Genomic DNA, 19231 nt, shown 5'->3' on the forward strand with positions numbered 1-19231 from the left:
CACCCAGGCGCCCCATGATATAAGTATTCTTACTATCTGTCTTCCTTCCTTTGGAAACAAGTTCTTATGGCAGTTTAACCAGAGAAGGCTTAGTTGGGTAGAGCTGGGCAGTGCTTTTGGGTAGAAGATTCTTCCCCAACATTGGGCTAGAATAGCCTCTGGGCCATGTAAGAAGAACTTGCTGCTGGGTGCAGACACCTTGCTGGCAGTATTTCCCTCCTATGGGCCTTGCATGTGTTGTTAAGGATTCCAGCTGAAGGTGGTATATTAGAATGACTGTTGGTGAGGGAGGGTAAGTAAGCAAGTGGATGAGTGAAAAGGGGAGAAGGAAAGAAGAGTCAAACAGAAGAGTAGTAGTTATTTTTGTATTTCCCCTTTTTATAAAACCCAACATGGCATCATATGGCAAAGTTTAGTAAATAGAGGGAGAAATCTTTCATAAATCCACCACTTTAATAGAACAATTATTATTTATGTATATTTCTTGTCATAGCTCATATGTGTATTATAATTTTCCATTGTGCATAGTGTACATAGTGTACTACATAGTAATAGTGTACTACTTCTTTTTTAAAAAAATAATGTGTATTTATTTTTGAGAGAGAGAGAGAGAGAGAGTAAGTGGGAGGGGCAAGGAGAGAGAGGGAGAGAGAGAATCTCAAGCAGGCTCTGCACTGTCAGCACGGAGCCTGATGTGGGGCTCGAACTCACAAACCATGAGATCATGACCTGAGCCAAAACCAAGAGTCAGACACTTAACTGACTGAGCCACCCAGGTGCCCCCAAAAAAGTCCTACTTCTTTATCTTTACTTAATATATCACTAAAAGCTTAGGTAGATGCTTTTTAGTTTTTAAAATGAACACTTTAATGGCTTTATAAAATTCCATCCAATGGCTGTGCCATAATTTACCATTAACCTTTTGAGAGTCATTTAGATTACTCCCAGCATTTGCCAGTATTTATAACACTGCAGTAAATGTGAAGAGGAGAAAATCTAAACTCCTTAGCATGTTATATAGAGAGAACCCTTTGATACCTGGCTTCATTCTAGCTCACTTTCCAGACTTAGCTCCCCACATGTATGCTATACTGTGGCTTTGTGGGATCAAAGTTTTCCAAGTAAACCATACCTTTTATATCTTTCAGCTCTAGCATGTCTTTTCTTTCAGTTTGAAATGTCAAGGGTGTCTTTTTCACCTCTCCCCACTCCATGTTACCTCCACTGGAAACTTTCTTTAATACTCCTAGGTAGTATTAGTTGCACCATCTTCTATGTGCTGACTGTACTTCTCTCATAGGAATTTCTGTTATGATACTTACCACGTGATGTTGCAACTGTCTCGGCTCCAAGACTTTCTCCTTCATTGGACTTGTTGTCTTGAAAGTTTATAATCCCCTTTGCTTCAAGAAGGGTCTCTTGTTCAGGCAGACGTGGTTAGGGATGGGTAGGTCTTTGAAGAATGCGTAGTCAGTGACAGACATGGAGGGGGAGAAGCAGCAGTAATGTATGCAAGGGATTCAACAGTGTTGGATTAGCACCTGGTGGGATATACTAGGTGCTAGTAATAGAGAAAATATACTTTGGAGTAGGAAAAGGGGCATTAGCACCTGTAGGGATAACAGGCCCCTGAGAGAGAGTCTTGTTGGTCTTGGCCCACCAGTGTAAACTTCTTTTTTTTTTTTTTAATTTTTTTTCAATGTTTATTTATTTTTTTGGGGGACAGAGAGAGACAGAGCATGAATGGGGGAGGGGCAGAGAGAGAGGGAGACACAGAATCGGAAACAGGCTCCAGGCTCTGAGCCATCAGCCCAGAGCCTGACGCGGGGCTCGAACTCACGGACCGCGAGATCATGACCTGGCTGAAGTCGGACGCTTAACCGACTGCGCCACCCAGGCGCCCCGAGTGTAAACTTCTTAAATCATTTAAGATATCAGTTTCCTATCTGTAGTATGGAAAGAATGATAACACCCTACTTCTTAGGGTTATGGTAAACATTTAGGCACTAATGCATCTGGAAGTCCTCTGAGAGGTATGGAGCACAAGAGAGGGAGGGTAGGCCCAGGACTCTCCAGAATTTTTCTAGTTGTTCTATTAAAGTTCTTTCCTATGTGTGTTTCCTATTAAGCCTGTAAGCCCAGAATGCAAGATGCTATAGTTTCCCTGAGCAAGTCCCACAGCTTGGTGTTTTAGTGGAAGGTATGCAGGTAAGTCTCATCTCCCTACTCACCTGAGCAGCATCGCTCCAGGTAGCCTTCTTACAGCCTTACTCAAGAATGGCCCCAAATGGCTAGAAAGGGAGGTGGCACCTTCCCCTCCCAGCTATTTAGCATCAAATGAATGGTACTACAGTAGAGGGTTTCCTAACAACCCTTCAGCTAGAAGCAGAAGTATTTATTTATTTATTTATTTATTTATTTAAAAGTTTATGCATTTATTTTTGAGAGAGAGAGAGCACAAGTAGGGGAGAGGTGGAGAGAGAATCCCAAACAGGCTCTGTGCTGTTAGTGAGGAAGTCCGTCAGAGGGCTCAAACTCATGAACCATGATACCATGACCTGAGGGAGATCATAACCTGAGCTGAAATCAAGAGTAGGACATTTGGCCGACTCAGCCACCCAGGCACCTTGGGAGGTGGAAGTATTTATATAAGCTGCAGTGAAACTGGGTATCTTTCAGTCCTTGTGGTTAGAAGGACAAGCCTGCCATGGTTAGAAGGACAGGTCTCTGTGTCTGTCACTGACTATATGTTCCTTAGAGACTTGCCCATCCCACCTGTCTTGGGCAATTAGCTCATGGGGAACCATGAACCATGGCCATATTTAAAGTCTTTGGATGGATATTCTCCTTCATCTAGTGTGCTTTTTGTTTTCTGCCCATACCACAATGGCTTCTTGATGCTGTCCTGGCCATTTGAAAACCCCTAAGTCACCCCGGGATTTTATGTTTTATAAGGGAAGCAAATGGTATGAATCTATGGAATATCCATTAACTATAAAACACAACAAGGAGAATGGACTTGCTCAAGATCCCATAATGAGTCAGGGACAGAATCAAGTCTTAAAGCCATGACTCTCAGGAGTATGTTCTTTCCATCCTATCAGCCTATCCCACTAGGAATGTAAACTTCATGAGAACAGGGAAAGTTTCCCACTACCCATTGTATCTCCAGTACCTAGCACAGTGTCTAACATAGAGGAGGTACTTAACAAATATATGTTGAATAGATACAGTAATAGCTACTGTTGTCAAGTCAGATTGTCTTTCATAGACTTCTTTAGTTAAGTCTACTGGAAAGCCAAACAAAATTCCAGTGGCCCACTGTAAATTAGCTAATGTAGACCCAGCTGGACCCTGGCAGAATGGAGCTGTGTAGTGCCAAGGAATGGGGAGGAGTTGTCCCTCTTGTGTACCTTGGAGAGTTTGTTTACCTGTGAGTGGCCAGCTTGTTCACAGCCAATTTCCACTCTCTTTTTACATGTCTTCACACAATGTAGTAGCATTCACACAAAGGGAGAATATTTGAATCAAAATTTTTAGTGAATTATAACAGGCATTTCTATCTGCCTTTGTGAAGCAACTCACACTTTGGCCATAGAGTACATATTTGAAGCATTACCCAGTTTTTAAATTTATTTTTTTATGTGTGCTGGTAACACAGGTAGGGCTACATTGTGCAATCTAATCCTGAGAGGTATGTGCTCCTGAGGTTTAGGAATTGAGTTGACTCCTATGCTCAGGGATGGGCATGGCCAGGCACAGATCAGGGAGGACAGCAGGGAATCATGTTTGGGAACTCAGCAGCTGTGTTCTTCTGCTTTTGCCACTGTTGCCACCACCACTGCCACCACCATCATCCAAGCTGCTTTAGGGCCCAGAGATGCATATCTTTGCAGATTTGGGCAAGTGTTAATCAAGGTAAGCTATGTTGGGAAACAAGAGAAGGTCTTCTTTTTTCTACACATTCCCAAGAATGGTGTGTGACCAGTATTTTGGAAGTATAGATTGAAGCCTACTAGATAGAGTTGGGTGCTCCAAAATAGTTAAGCACCTCTGAAGGTCATCATGTCTTTAAATGCCTTCTCTATCTGTTTCTATACTGCTGAGCTAGACAACATATAGGGTATATTAACAGTCTGTGCTGTTTGGTAGGGCAGGCTTAAAGAAAGATTAATTTATTTTACAATTTGTGATTTGTTTTTTTTCATTATGAAACTAAGACATATTTTCTGTAAGAAATGAAACAGTACTGAAAAATATAAAATTTTCTGTCTTCTGCCCTTGACTATTCTTCAGAGAGAACCACCATTTACCAGTTGTATTAACTTAGACTCTTTTATAAGTACATTTATACACATATAATTTTTTTTAATTCTCTAAAAAAACATTTAATGTTTATTTTTGAGACAGAGAGAGGGAGACAGAGTGTGGGTGGGGGGGGGGGCAGAGAGAGAGGGAGGCAGAGAATCCAAAGCAGGCTCCAGGTTCCCAGCTGTCAGCACAGAGCCTGATGTGGGTCTGGAAGTCATGAACTGTGAGGTCATGACCTAAGCTGAAGTCGGATGCTTAACTGTCTGAGCCACCCAGGTGCCCCTACACATATAATTTTAAACACACACATAAAACAAATCCATTCTGCAACTTTTTTTTTACTTATTTTGTGATGACCATCTTCTCATGTCAAATCAGATTTTAATGTCTGTATAGGCTCATTAATAAGCAAGTTATCAAATGGGTGGAACACTTAAAATCTATACAAATGAAAAGGGCCCATATTCTTTTTTGAGTGGAAAATAAAGAAGACATTGTAAGTGTTTGCCTTCCTGAGAGAGAAAGGCTTTATGGAGAAGGTGGGAATTGTGGACCCTTTTGTTAGCATGAAGGATGGGATGATGAAAACTATTTCCCTTTTCAATTCTCACATCTAGAGATTGCTATTATTTCACCAGTGTCTAAATGATGTCAGTGGAATGATTGGCAGTAGGTAAACCACTTTCCTTTGCTTAATATGAACACTTCTCTCTCCTGTGGTTTTGCCAGTTTGGGGTAGCTTGATTCCAAACTGAGAGCCCTGTTCACCAGAAGACCTCTGCTACCATAGCTGTTTGAGGTTAAGGAAAGAAGCTGGTGCATGCGTGTGTGTGTGTGTGTGTGTGTGTGTGTGTGTGTTGGTGGTAGTCATGGGCATATGCTTTTCCAGTCTTCTCCAGAGACGAGCAGTGAAGCTGGATTAGAATCCTCATCCACTATCCATACATATCAGGGATCTTGTCCAGGTGACAGGAAAGTGGAATTTTGTAGACTACTCAGCTGTAATTAAGCCATCCAGTTGAAGAGTTGAGGAGGATAGTGATTTGTGAAATACAAACAAGTATACAATATATTTTGAAAAAAAAAATATCCTAGTGGCTTCTCCTGGTCTTAGAAGATATTGAAGATATTGATCATGTTGAAAGGAACCAGGTCCAATGAAGACAAGTAGAATTACCAGAATTGGAGGATCTCTTCTGCCCACTCATGGCATGCCCCACTCTTCTTGTGTCTCTTAGTTCCCAGACTTTCACAGTGGATGGAACAGAGCTTCTGCTTACTCAGTCTTTAATCATGGAGCCTCTGCCACCAGAGATTGACCTTGATTGGGCCAGGCCTATAGGCCACTGCAGGCATTATTGCCTTCCTCTTTAGACAAACAGGAAACTGCCTGCAGATTATAAGTAATTGGAGCTTTCTGAATCTTGTAGGGCAAGGAGAGCAAGGCTCTGAGATCAGACTCCAAAAAAGGAAGGGGAATTACATTTTGGGATACTTTAGTCTTTGGGCTGCTTGGATCCAAAGTATCTCCAGGCACTTATTTAGGCCAAGTTTTCAGGAAGAACTGTGTTTTAGCATATTGGCTGTGTGACCTTATGGGAAGTCCTTTAACTTCCCTGAGCCTCCCATTCTTCACTGGTAAAATGAAGATGATAACGCTAGCCTGAGTTGGTGGGAAACTTGGATAAGATAACACTGAAAAATCCTCAAATGTCAGTTCTGTAGAAAATGAACATACAGGCTTCAGGTGCTCAGAGAAGCTTAAGTCATGTTTTAACAGCCTCTGTCAACAAAGGCAGTGGAATGTGCCAGTGGATAAAAGACTTTCACTTCATCATTAAGAATGGTTATGATCCTGGGCACCTGGGTGGCTCAGTCTGTTGAGTGTCTGACTTGTGGTTTCAGCTTGGGTCATGATTTCACAGTTTGTGAATTCTAGCCCCACATCGGGCTCCACGATGCTGGTGTGAAGCCTGCTCGGGATTCTCTCTCTCTCCCTCTCTCTCTGCCCCTCGTGTGTGCTTTCTCTCTCTTTCTCTTAAGAATAAACAAATGAACTTAAAAAAAAGAATGGTTATGTTCCTTAAAAGGATAAGCCTCAGGGGTGCCTGGGTGGCTCAGTTGGTTAGGCATCCGACTTCAGTTCAGGTCATGATCTCATGGTTTGTGGGTTTGAGCCCTGTATTGGGCTCTGTGCTGACAGCTCAGAGCCTGGAGCCTGCTTCGGGTTCTGTGTCTCCCTCTCTCTCTGCCCCTCCCCCACTATCACTTTGTCTCACTCTGTCTCTCAAAAATAAATAAATGTAATAATTTTTTAAAATGATAAGCCTCAGTTATTAGGAAAAGTTCACTTCTGTGGAATAGCTCATTTATAGACCATTTGGGATCAGTGATGCATTGCCATATAGTTAGCTCTCAACTATCCATAAGAACAGTTTCTTCTTCCAGTTACCTGTGTACTGCCTTTCCTAAGCCATGTGAGCCCAGGGAATGCAAATTATCTTGGCTCTTCTGACAGCCCAAACAAGAATAATTAGGGAGATATTTTCTAAAAAAATTCCCGGACATAAAGTGGTTAGAGTGCTACTGCTGAGTTATCCATAAGGTATTACTCTTATGTTGATGTGGATGACTGACCTTAACTACAAGGAAAACAGTGAACTTTGGCTTTTGGAGCAAGGAAAGAAATAGGCTTCTACTTCCCTGGTCAGAAAAGATGGTCAGTACCATCTTTTCAAGCTGTGAACTCAGGTAGTGGTGACAAATTTATGAGACTGGGATTGAAAGGGAGTCAAGCCTTCAAAGAGTGGTGGGAGGAGAGACCACATATGAGATCATCCTACATAGACTGTTATTCTAACGGAGGGTTTGACAAGTTATCCCTCCCCCAATGTACTGGGATTTAGCCTTTGTTAGGAAGAGCCAAAACTAAAGAAATACTAAAAGAGCTTTTAGAGACCCCTCTAGGCAATTTCCCCTGGAGCTTCTAAGCTGTTGAGAAGCCCAGAAAATGGAATACTAGGGTTGGGAAGCTGGGAGGGAGTTATAAATTTAGGGGATAGCTGCCTGCTTTCCAAGTAGTTCCCTGTTTAAAACAACCTTGAGATATGTGAATTTAAGGAATCCCTTTACAGGTTGGCTGGCATTGTCTTGCAGTCATTTTCCAGTGTTCCTAGCTTTCCTTATCCCTTGGCTGGACAAAAAACCAAACCAAACAAAAAAGTCTCCAACACAAATACTAATAATTCGATATGTTTGTGATATGCATCCTAGCTGTCAGAGCCCTTTCAAACACTATTATGATGTCATTTAATATTCATTAGCTCTCTCCAGTTGGCAGGTTAGGAATTATTACCCCCATATTTGCATATGGGGAAACTGAGGCTCAAAGAGGTTAAGAGACTCTACAAAAATTACTCAGTGAATGTATAAGGGAGACAGGAGTTGAATGGAAAACAAATGTGACTTCAGTTTTAGACTCTGGAGTATTGGAAGGGGAGATGAATGTTGTTTCACAAAGGCTTAGACTTAAGCCCTAGTCATGGTTAAGCCACGTTGGAAGTGGTCAACTATCTAGTTTTTGGATGGGAGGACTTCATAGAAAGTCTTGGGAATGTTCAGTAACATAACTGGGTGGAGAGAAAGGCAGGAAGGGTGGCAAGAGTCAGTCTAGGCCTGATATGGGTGAAGAGGGAAGAGGTGCTTTGAAAGGGTAATTCATAGGGAGCCCACCAGAAACAGGTTATAGAATGACATCATGAGGTAGATGGTTTAGTATAATCCCTGGCCAGATAGTCCCTGGTCACAAGTAGTTGGTAAGCCCTCAGGAATGTGACACTATCACATGGGAATGTGTCACTAGAGCAGCCAAAGCCTGTGGAAGCAAGAAGAGCAGATCTCCCTTGTCACCATCCCCTCTATGTAGGGTGTGAGCTCCTTAAAGATGGGCCATAGAGACCAGATGTGGCAAATGGAAAAACCTAGTTGATAATGGCAGATAGGCCTGGTCCTTTAGAAGGAAAAGTCATAATGTTTGCTTGATTTCGAAGCATGTGACATCGAATTTATCAGTTCTAATACATTTGTATGTATGTATGTATGTATGTATGTATTTATTTATTTATTTATTTTTATTTTTTTCTTTACAGATCTGAAGCAGAGTTGGGAAAAGGGGGAAATTTGAACTCCTGACTCCAGTAGCTCTAGGGGCCAGAATGAAGGTGGAGTTTAACTGTTAGAGCTGCTGTTCTTATAGTTGGGGGACTGAGTTTTACATGGGGCCAGCTAGGTTCCTTACCTTCTGATCCACTGGGAAAGTCTAGCTTGCCTGTGCGGTTGGTCTTGGCCAGCTTGAGGAAGCACATGTAGACTGATTTATTGTTCTGGCTTAGGGCTTTGGGTGTCAGTATTTTTTTGTAATTTTTAAATATTTATTTATTTTTGACAGAGAGAGACAGAGCATGAGCAGGGGAAAGGCAGAGAGAGAGGGAGACATAGAACCCAAAGCAGGCTCCAGGATCTGAGCTGTCAGCACAGAACCCGATATGAGACTCAAACCCATGAACAGTGAGATAATGAATGGAGCTGAAGTTGGACACTTAACTGACTGGGCCACCTAGATGCCCCAGGCATCAGTATTTTTTAAGAGTTCTTCTATTTTAATGTTGGGCTATGGTTGATAACTCATACCTAATCAAAGCCTCTTCATGTTACATCCATAAAAAAGGATTCTGACAAAGGGGAGGCCTATGCCCATACAGCGTGAATAGAGCTGAGCTGAGTTGTGATTTGTCCAGGGCTCTTTTCACTTCACTCTTGTAGCTGGAGGTAAAAGGTGGCCCCGATAGCTCAATTAGGCAGTCCTTAAACTTGGTCCCTGGGCCTGGATGAGATGGAAATTATGTGACCCCCAAGTGCTGGAGGAAAGAGTGGGATTCAAAGTAACTAAGTGGGGGTACATTGGTGATGCAGTCAGTTAAGTGTCAGACCCTTGATTTTGTCTCAGGTCATAATCCCAGGGTCATGGGATTGAGCCCAGCATTGGGCTCCGTGCTGAGCATGGAGCCTGCTTGGGATTCTCTCTCTCTCTCCTCTCTCTCTCTCTCTCTCTCTCTCTTTCTCTGCCCCTCTCTCCCACTCTCTCTCTAAACAAAAACAAAAACAAAAAACAAAACAAACAAAACCACACAAAGCAACTAACTGGGCCCAAGGGAAGTAAACAACTCTCTTTAGAGCAGGAATGTGCAGACCAGTTGTGGTAGGGGAGAAAGGACAGGACAGGATGGGAAGTGAATAATGCTGTGGGCTCTAAGGCATTCAGTTAGTGGGAACATCATAGGGAGTTGGTGTGTAAGAGCCCAAGGACCCTGTGAATTCATTTTTCAGTGCCATTATAGAAGTGCTGGGCTGGGACCCTGCCCTGTGTCCACAGCAAGGTGCTTGGGAACTGGAGACTGCTTGTTGTCTGTTTCCTGCTTCAGCTACATGGCCTTTACACCCGACTAGGCCCCAGCCTCTGCTGCTTCTATACTTTTAGAGTACATGAAGTTCTCCCACAAGGCCTGGTACCATATCACAGTGTGCTTTTTAATTATGTTTTAACAGTTTTATATGTGGCATCCCAATTTTAATTGAGTTTTATTTAGCATAAGCTTCTTCTATGGTAGGAAAGGGGTTTTTAGTCTAAGACTTCCCTGGGGCACAAGAGAGTGTTTGATGTGGAGAACGAGGCAATTCCAGGAGGATATCTTGATTTCTTTTCAGCCATCAGCCTCCAAAGAAACTTTTTATTTGGAGAGAAAGGTGGCTGGGAGATTTAGGGTAGATATAGCACATACTGCATTCTGTGGGACCCAATAATTACATCTTTTCACTACTAGATGGGAAACCCTTTGAAGTAAGGGCTTATGATAATCTTTGTATTTTTAGTGCCCAATACCCTGTCCCACACTTTTCAGGTACTCAATAGGTGCTGAATTTTCTTCTCTTGCTTCCTCCTTTGAGTCAGACTAGATTCTTCCCTTCCTGAGGGAAGAATCTGGAAGCTAACTGGGAGAAAAGGGCCACATCTGAGCATTGGCCATCAGTGGTATCCCTGTTTCTAGAAGTCCACAGTTCTTAACAGTAGTTGAATTTTAGGGTACACATGCTTTCACACATACATAGTTTTCTTTCTTTTTTTTTTCTTTTTTTTTTTCTACAAGAGAGGTAAATGTGAGGAGTTAGGGCATGGAGTGGGAGGTTAGAAGGTAGGCACTCCTGAATGGTTGTTTGTTTTTTTTTTTCTCACCACTTCTTTTTTTTTTAAATTTTTTTAACGTTTTTATTTATTTTTGAGACAGAGAGAGACAGAGCATGAATGGGGAGGGGCAGGGAGAGAGGGAGACACAGAATCGGAAGCAGGCTCCAGGCTCTGAGCCATCAGCCCAGAGCCTGACGCGGGGCTCGAACTCACGGACCATGAGATCGTGACCTGAGCTGAAGTCAGATGCTTAACCGACTGAGCCACCCAGGCACCCCTCTCACCACTTCTTTATGAGAGAAGTGCTAACTGGACTCTGAGGATCCTAGACCTAGTCCAGAGGAGTGTTGACCACTAATGGAGATCTTTAGTGTTGGAGCTTTGTGGTTGGCACTAATTTCATTCTTAACTCTCCTTCCCACTGAGTTTGGCATCTCTGACTTTATTTCTTTTTATTATCCACACCTTTTCTAAATACATAAGGAGAGAAGTAAGCTATAGATGCCCCTTTGTTTCTTGAGCCCTTCATAGGCCAGCTGGGAAGGTCCTGTTCTTTTTTCTTCTTCATACATGCCTCTTGTTCTTCAAGGCCTGGGGTTTGAGCCAGAAGCCTAGGCGCTAGGCACTCCATGGCTTAGCTCCTGGACTGGAGCATACTACTGAGGGGGATCAGCATTACCCAGGGCCTTTCTGGTATGTGAATGAGCCTTTGGGAAGATGGCAAGTGCTGTAAACTTATTGCTTATTTTTTCCCAGTGCTTTTACTCAGGAAAGGAGTAGCCTCCTGTTTAGGCCAATTATCTTTAGCTAACTTTTGGATCAGACCCTTGCTGTCCATCTTCAATGGAAATTAGAATGTGAAGAGAGGTGTTAGACCAGATTTGAGGCCTTGTTGATAGTGGAGTGACTAACTTGACAATATTTGGCCTAGTCTGGCAGTTGATAAACTTGTTTCTGAGTCCTATGTTAGTAAAAATAGATTTCACATTAATTTTTTTTAAGTTTATTTATTTTGAGAGAGACAGAGAGAGCAGAAGCAGGGGAGGGGCAGAGAGAGAGGGGAACACAGAATCCGAAGCAGGCTCTGTGCTGACAGCAGAAAGCCTGATATGGGGTCGAACCCATGAACCATGAGATCATGACCTGAACTGAAGTCAGACACTCAACTGACTGAGCCACTCAGGTGCACCTGATTTCACATTTCAAAAAACATTGTTAAAAGAAAAATGGGAGAATATGCAACAGAGACCTTATGGGCCTAACAGAAACAGATTCCCAATCTTTAATAGTCTATTCTCTATACTACCAATTTATTATATACCAATTTCTTATAAACTCATGACACCTCTTTCCTGAGCTATACACATGGGACACCTCTGAATTCTGATTTGTGATAAGGCTGTTTGTAGCCAGCCCTTTCCATGTTAGTTACTAACTAACCAAACCTCTCTGTCTCCCTCTGGGGTACACTTGGGGTCTCAGTCACTGGGGTTAAAATTAAAATTGTATCCTTCTTGGAGTAAAAAGAACCTGGTAGATGATGATTTTCTTCCAGCTCACTGTTCCTATATAAGACTTAACTTTTCATCTCATATGGCCCCAAATCTTGTAAGTACACAGCTGCTGTTGATCATAATTAAGGAGATTTGAAAATGAAAACACAAAAGTCCAAAGCTACATTCAATAGGGGATTCCAGAGCTGGGGTTCTTCCTTCTTCCTCTTCCTCCCCCCACACTTTATCCTTGGCTTTGCTGAGTCTCCTAAAATCAAGGCTGACTTTTTGAGAAGGTAACTCCTTTGTGTTCTTGTGAGACCATGCCTAAACAGAGGGGATCTTGGTACTTTTGGAGTAGAACACCATAACTGGAGTTATGGGATGCTACTACAATGTAGCTCTAGTGATAAGCTTACCCAGACAGGGAAACATTCCAGCTCTATCTGTAGCCCTTACATCCAGTGTTCTGAGGGTTTCTACTATGTTAGCTGTTGTGTGTTTTTCTGGGTACATGCCTATTCAGGCACCTATTCCCATTCATGATAAGTCTTTGGGAATCCTGGAATGGAGAGAGTGTGGTGTCAAGACTGAGTCACTCTTCTGGAAAGGTCAGAGTTCTAAGAGGAGTTATATCAGATTTTCTAGGGACTTCTCCCTTCTGCTGTGACTGCCCTTCCCCAAACACACCTAGGCTTGCAGATACACACCCAATTCTAGACTACTTGGGAGACTCAATCACTGACCTTCCTGACCAGAGGTGACCAGGGTACAAGGAGTTAAACAGCACTCACCAAAGCTGCTCTTATTATCCCCTTCCCTAGTGTCCTTAATGCCTTGCCTCTAACCCAACAATGTAGAAGACTTTGTGGAATATGCAAAGATGTTTCTGCCTTTAATGGCTGAACCATATTTGTGAATAGTCAGCGAGTAAGATTAGCTTAAATGGTTTTAATGTGACGATTAATAGTGAACATTCCAAGTAGAGTTGCCTCAGGTTTTCCCATGACTTTTTTTGGGTGGGGGTCTCATCAGCATTGTTCAAGGTAACTTGAGAGAAAGGATGGGTCTCAGCCAGAAAGTAAATAAAGTAGGTCAATTATGTGGCATCATTATCAGCTACTATTTATATAGTTGTATGACCTTAGGTAAGGCATTTAACCTTTCTGAACCTTAGTTTTCAATTTTTGAAATGTGGATAATGATACCCACTTCCTTCAGATTTATGAGAGAGAAAATAGCTCACACGTGTAAAAGTACATCTAGAAGGGGACCTGACACATTGAAAGTGCTTGATAAATGCCCGTTTCTCTAATTCCTTTCATGGTATTTTACTCTCTTTAAATAGTAATTTTAGGACCCTAGTTAGGCTTTGCCTGTAATTTGTAAGTGTGCTCCCTATGATAGTGTAATAGCACTATATCTGTATGATTTTTTTTTAAATAAGGAAACTGATATTTGAAACAATGATGCCTAATTTGAAACAATTACTGGCCTACTTTGTGGTGAACCACGCTGTGCCTTCCACTGCAGCATATTGAGGGCGTGGTGAGAATCTGTGTGGGTGTATCTTGCTTTGTGAAGAGGAATCCCAGCTCTGGGGAGCCTTGAAAATCCCAGAATGAGGGAGTGGGGGAAAAGAGACCCAGGTTATACTTGATGGGTATGGGGTGGGAAGAAGATAGGATGTGCAGAGAAGAAAATGATGAGAGGAACCCTTACTCAAGAGGGCACAACAGTTTGTGAAACCAGTGCGTCGCCACCTCTTTGCAGAAGCCAGGCAGCTGTGGCTGAGGCCTGTCCCAAGCCCTTGCTGTGCTGGTAGCTTTCACTTCCTCTTTGTGAGTGTGTGTGTGTGTGTGTGTGTGTGTGTGTGTGTGTGTGTGGTGCAGTGTGAGTACAGTGGAAATCTCATTCTAGTTGCCTTTCCAGGTCTATTTGTAGGTAGACTAGTTTTCCATATGGACTGAAAGTGGGTTGTGGTAGGCTCCCTTGAGGTCTGGGGAGTGGTTCCTCCCAGGTTTGTGGGAGCTAGGGTAGAGACTATTCATTAGGCTAAGCTGGTGCCTCAGTGGGGCTCTGTGGAACAGAGCCAGATTCCTATCTATATCTTGTATATTAAGCCATCTTGTCTGGCTTTGTCTTCAGGAATTTCTCTCTCTGCCAGTGGAACACCTCTCCCCCAGATCTGGTGATCTAGTGCCTAATTCTGTGGTGGTGAAATGGTCTGTAATTTATTCTCTTCTGATAGATTCTGGGAGAAGAGTCCTGGAACTGGGATAGGAAGGCTTGATCCTTTGTATCTTAGGGATAGTTTTCACATGTTGGATATTTCACTGCAGCATTTGGAGGGCATACATTGTGATTCTTGCCTCTGTGTCCTCATACATGCTATTTCTCTATCCAGAACACCATGAGCTTTCCTTTCCATTTAACATCTTTTTCCTGTGACGGTATTCTATATCTGAGGACATGTCAGCCCTTCCTCTAAAAACCTTCTGCTTTCCTACTTTCTCCATTATGGCCTGAGTGCCCCTTTATGTTTCCACAGTTCCCTTTGATTACCTCAATTACTGTTCTTGCTGTGTACAGAATGGTAATTATACACTCACTTTTCTGCAGATCACTGCCCACCTCCACCCCAAATCTCTCACATGTTCATTCACTCACTTTCACACACACATGTGCAAACATTAAAATCATCTCAAGACCTGGTCCATATTGGGCATCTAATAAGTTGGTATATGGAACCAGCATGTATGTCTATGTGACTGTATCAGGAGTGCAGATCCTTTCTAAAACACCTAAGGTAGGTAAGAGGTGGCCTTATTTGCTTTTCTAACACTTACTAGCATTGTAGGTACAATTTTAAGGTTTACTTTGGATTATGGAATAAGGTCTATTACCTGGGCCATTAGGGGGGCTGCTGGGTAATTACTGTATAGGTTCTGGTAGGCCTCTTTCCTGCTGCTGCTATCTGAACAAACTAGACCAAAATTAGGGTAGTGGGGAAGGGGACTTCTTACTCTACCCAAAGAACTCGTGTGTGTGTGTGTGTGTGTGTGTGTGTGTGTGTGTGTGTGTGTGTCTGTGTAGGGTGAGTGGTTTCGTGCCCGCTCACTTCAGCATTAGGGACTACAAAGGTTGCATGTTTGTGGTGGAAGGGGTGCTAAAAACCCTAGTGTTGGCCAAATAGGTTAAACAGTTTTTTACCAGTCTCAGTAATTTGATAGCTGAGCTTGTAGTTCGAAAGGCAAGATGTGGCTTTATTAACTGAAAAAAAAAATACAAAGCCAGCTTTTAGAGAAGTTATATCAATCTACATAGGGACCAAAACTAATAAGATGGATGTCACGTCCCTGTTCTCTTACTGACCACCCCTGCTCTGCAACTTTTCCAAAACAATCAGATCCATAGAGCTTAAGGGCATTATTTGGGCTCTTTATATCTATGCTTCCAGGAAGATGACCATGACAAAAATGAAGACTATAAGCTATGGCAACAAACAGAGATACCTAGGGCAGGTATGACACTACTCTTCAGCCTTCAGCACATCCACTGGAGGCAGGTTCTGAGAAGTCGGTATTTTCTTAAGGTCTGTGATAAACCTTGTTCCTTGATAGGGACAAGAGTCAGATTGGGCTGTGAGATTAGGTGTGGGTAAGTAGCAGGCTGGGTGGGACTGAGGACATCCTGCTTAGGGGCGGTCAGCCAAGGTCCCTCATACAAGCCTGGACAAGGATCATGTTGCACTGAAGGTCTGCACTTAGTAAGGCAGTTCTGTTAATGGTGAAGCCTCCTGACTTCATGCTGATGAATAAGGAGGTTCTCCCTGAATATTCAGATGGAATGTTCAGCCACATTCTTTGCTACTTATAGTCTGGGAAGTGAAGACAAGGGCGAGCCAGGGAGTCAGCTGATCAGAGAGGAGTGAAGGAAAATTGAACAATTAGTGGGTTCGGGCTCTGGTACCCTCTTTCCATCCCTTCCTTTGAGTGTGTTTGGGGAGCTCTTTCTTATGGGTCTGCAGTCATTTTCTTTTTCCTAGTGGCCAAAGCCACTCTAGGCCCATTAAGACTGCCAGCAGATCAAGCTGCTTTAGCAGAAATGTTGATACATCTAAAACCCAGGTATAGTGACTTGAGTAATGTTTAGGAGACTTTTTGAAAAATAAGTTTATTGTATTTTTGCATCTCCTAGTTCATTAATCAAGGAATAGCATTAGCATGTTGTATTCTAGTTTCCAAATGTAGGAAAAGTTGCCAATTTGTGTTTTTCCAGAAAATTCATTTTTCCAGAAGTACTTTGGATCATCACCATCTGTCTCTAGCATGGATCCTGTAATGTGGAAGGTGCTTTCAGTGTTAACTTGTCACCCTTCCAGTCCCTGTCTGTAAAACTGGGAAATTTACTGCAGATTACTCAGCCTGATCAGGCAAAGAACTCCAGTTCCCTCCCCAGTCAACCAAAGCCTCCTCCAGGGAGGGGAAGTGTGGTAATGACATTATCTTTCCCCAGGCAGCCACGTGTTCTCTGAGAACAGGATGTGGGGAAGGCTGGGCCCCAGTTACAGGGTTTGGGGAGGGCACAGGAAAGTGGGCTGGTGGTGTGGCCATGCGGGTTGGTACCTGCCTCCTTGGCTCTGAGAGGCAGGAAGAGCCCCTGTATTCTTAAGGGTTCACTTATGTGTACTTATGTGTATAGTTATGCATACACATCTGTGTTCTTACTATAAGAAATAACTGTAATAGCCTATGAATGAGGCCCAACTCTTCAGGCTGGAGAAACTCAGTTGGTAAGGAGTGGGTGGGCCTACGCTTGCCTTGTAACTCTTGCAGCCATATACCATTTTGGCATAGTTTTGTTGGGGAAGCTGGGCCCCAGTAGAGAATGGGCCTGCTTTGTTGCTCTTTCCCGGGGCCCTAGTCACTCCTCTACCCCCAGATGGCTCCCTAGCACACTGTGGGGATTTGCATGTTCAGTTTCCTTTCAAACCTCATCCTCTTCTTCTCCCTGCCCCCACTACTTCTTTTGGGGACCTTTGGAGATGTGCTGCCTGGGGTGGGGAAAAGAGGATGTAGCTAGCTTCCTGTGCAAGGGAGGGTGGGGTGCATGCCTTCCTGCCTGTCTGTCCACCCGCCCTGTTGCCATTTACCCAGTGCTTGAGGAACTAATTGAAGACTTCACAGTCACCAGAGGCTGAGGGGCTTTCCAGGGCAAAGGGATGGGGCTTTGCTTTTGTTGGTCTCTCTTCACAGTTCGTCACCATGGGGATTGATGGGCTTTCTTTTCCTGAATCCCAATGCTGAAAGGGCCTTTAGAGGCCAATTGGTCCAGCTACCTTAGATGGGGAAACTGAGGCCAAAAGAGTCTTTGAAGTCCTATAAAGAATAGTGGCAGAGTTGAGTAAAATTCTAGAAAGTTATACCTGGAGCTCTCTCACTTTCCCTAAGGTGGTAGTCCAGTGGTTTGTATTTGGTTGAACTGCCTGGGAAGCTGCAGTCCCCCTTTAGCTAGAAAAGTTCTACTTTTATGTACTTCAAATTTTGAAGTCTCATGTGGTTTTCTATCTGGAAGTGTGAAGAGGCAATAAGCTGCTAAAAATAAAATAAAATTGAAAACCACTGAGCAAGTCTTATGCAGTACAGTTTGGGACACTCTACCTAGAGGGGTAAGGGATTATCCCAAGGTTACTGGGACAGACCCAGAACCAATTTCTGGCCCACTGTTCTTAGCTGGTTTCTCCTAGATAATGGTGTAGTATCCTTTACCACAAGAAGACTGTTCCTACTCCATTGCTGTCTTGATTTTCTCCCATCTCATGGACAGTTCCTCTTGTAGCAATCTGAGACAGAGCCAGAGGCCAGAGGCCAGAGGCCAGAGGCCACTAGATTTCTTGGATGAATTAAATGGCAATAAGTAAGCCATTGGACTCTCTTGTAACCTTGAATAAGATAAACTTATAAGGGTAAAGAACAGTGTACTAGTAGCTGGGGACACCTGGGTTCTAGTCCTCTCTCCTTCACACTTGAGCAAATTGCTGTTTACTTCACTGAGCTTCCATTTCTCCCTGCTGTAAAATGGGGCTTGTCTATGCCCTGCCTTTCATATAGAGTTGAATTCAGTGAAAGAATGCATATGAACAAGTATCTTTTAAGCTGTAAGTCACTGTGTATGTGCAATGGGATGATTATTGTTAAGGTGAACCAGGCACCCTGGAAGAATCTGGATTGAGTAATGAGGTTGCAGGAGAAAAAGAATTAAAATTTATCAAATTTAATTTAATACATACATTTAATACATGCTAAATGTCAAGCCAGGTTCTTTCCTATAAGTAAAGGAGATGATGGTTGTCCTCACAACAATCCTGTGAAGTAGGCATTATTATTCCCATTTTACTTGTAGGGAAACTGAGGATTCAAGAAGTCTAGAAAGTTGCAGTGTCCCAGGGCCCCCTGCCAGAGACCACGCTGTTGGATATTTGTGAAGAGACTCTTAGAATGTGCTGCAGTTTCCACTGGGGCTTTCTAACCCATTTCCTGCCTTATTCCAGTCTCTATCCTCTGGTAGTGATGGGACTGTTTCTTGTTGCTTTCACATCTCAGTCTTGGGTCTTTACCCACAGCTTTCCTTGGCACCAGGCATATTTAGGTGTCCTTGTTTGGCCTTTAGATGATGGAGGAGCCTTTTGGGTCAGCCACCTTTTTGCTGACAAGAAGGCTTTCCTGCTTCCTTAGGGTGCTGGTAGGTAGAGCCAGGAATTTGTTGCTAGTCAGACAGACTAGTTCTTGGCTATGGTGATGCAGCTTTAAGACAGCAGTTGTTTCCCTTCATTGGGACTTTGTTTCTTCATTTGTAAAATGGGGCTAAATATGCTTACTTCACATGTGTATAATGTACTGGTAAATATTTAAAATCAAATTTCCTGGTGAAGTCAAGATTTATACTGTTTAGTGATCCCTGTGGTGTAAATACTCTCACCATGGCTGATTCCAAGGTACCAATATGAGGTCCTTGAGGGAGGAATTGTAAAGAGATGCACATGATCAGGTCTAGTGTAAGCTGGTTCCAGTGCACCATTATTAATGGCATCTATCTTAGACTCTCATTCTCATGTCCCCCACCTTCTCACATCTCTATGCAAATGTAGGACCCCCTCACCATATCTCTTCTGTTCTTCCAAGTT

At 43.0% G+C, this 19231-nt stretch overlaps 1 protein-coding gene across 3 annotated transcripts in view; it reads left to right on the forward strand.

The window, feature by feature from the left end:
* The window catches only part of MSN (moesin), a 65886-nt gene that overhangs the window by 11862 nt on the left and 34793 nt on the right, over positions 1 to 19231 (forward strand). The window contains exon 2 of one of the 3 annotated variants that reach the window (XM_047844375.1): positions 8460 to 8531. The exons of the other annotated variants lie outside the window; for them this stretch is intronic. Within the exon in view, the coding sequence (XP_047700331.1) occupies positions 8526 to 8531 (6 nt within the window). The 5' untranslated portion in view covers positions 8460 to 8525. The remainder of the gene's footprint in view (positions 1 to 8459; positions 8532 to 19231) is intronic. 3 annotated transcript variants of the gene reach the window in all.

Source organism: Prionailurus viverrinus, chromosome X (assembly GCF_022837055.1).
Source record: "Prionailurus viverrinus isolate Anna chromosome X, UM_Priviv_1.0, whole genome shotgun sequence".
NCBI classification, from domain to species: Eukaryota; Metazoa; Chordata; class Mammalia; order Carnivora; family Felidae; genus Prionailurus; species Prionailurus viverrinus.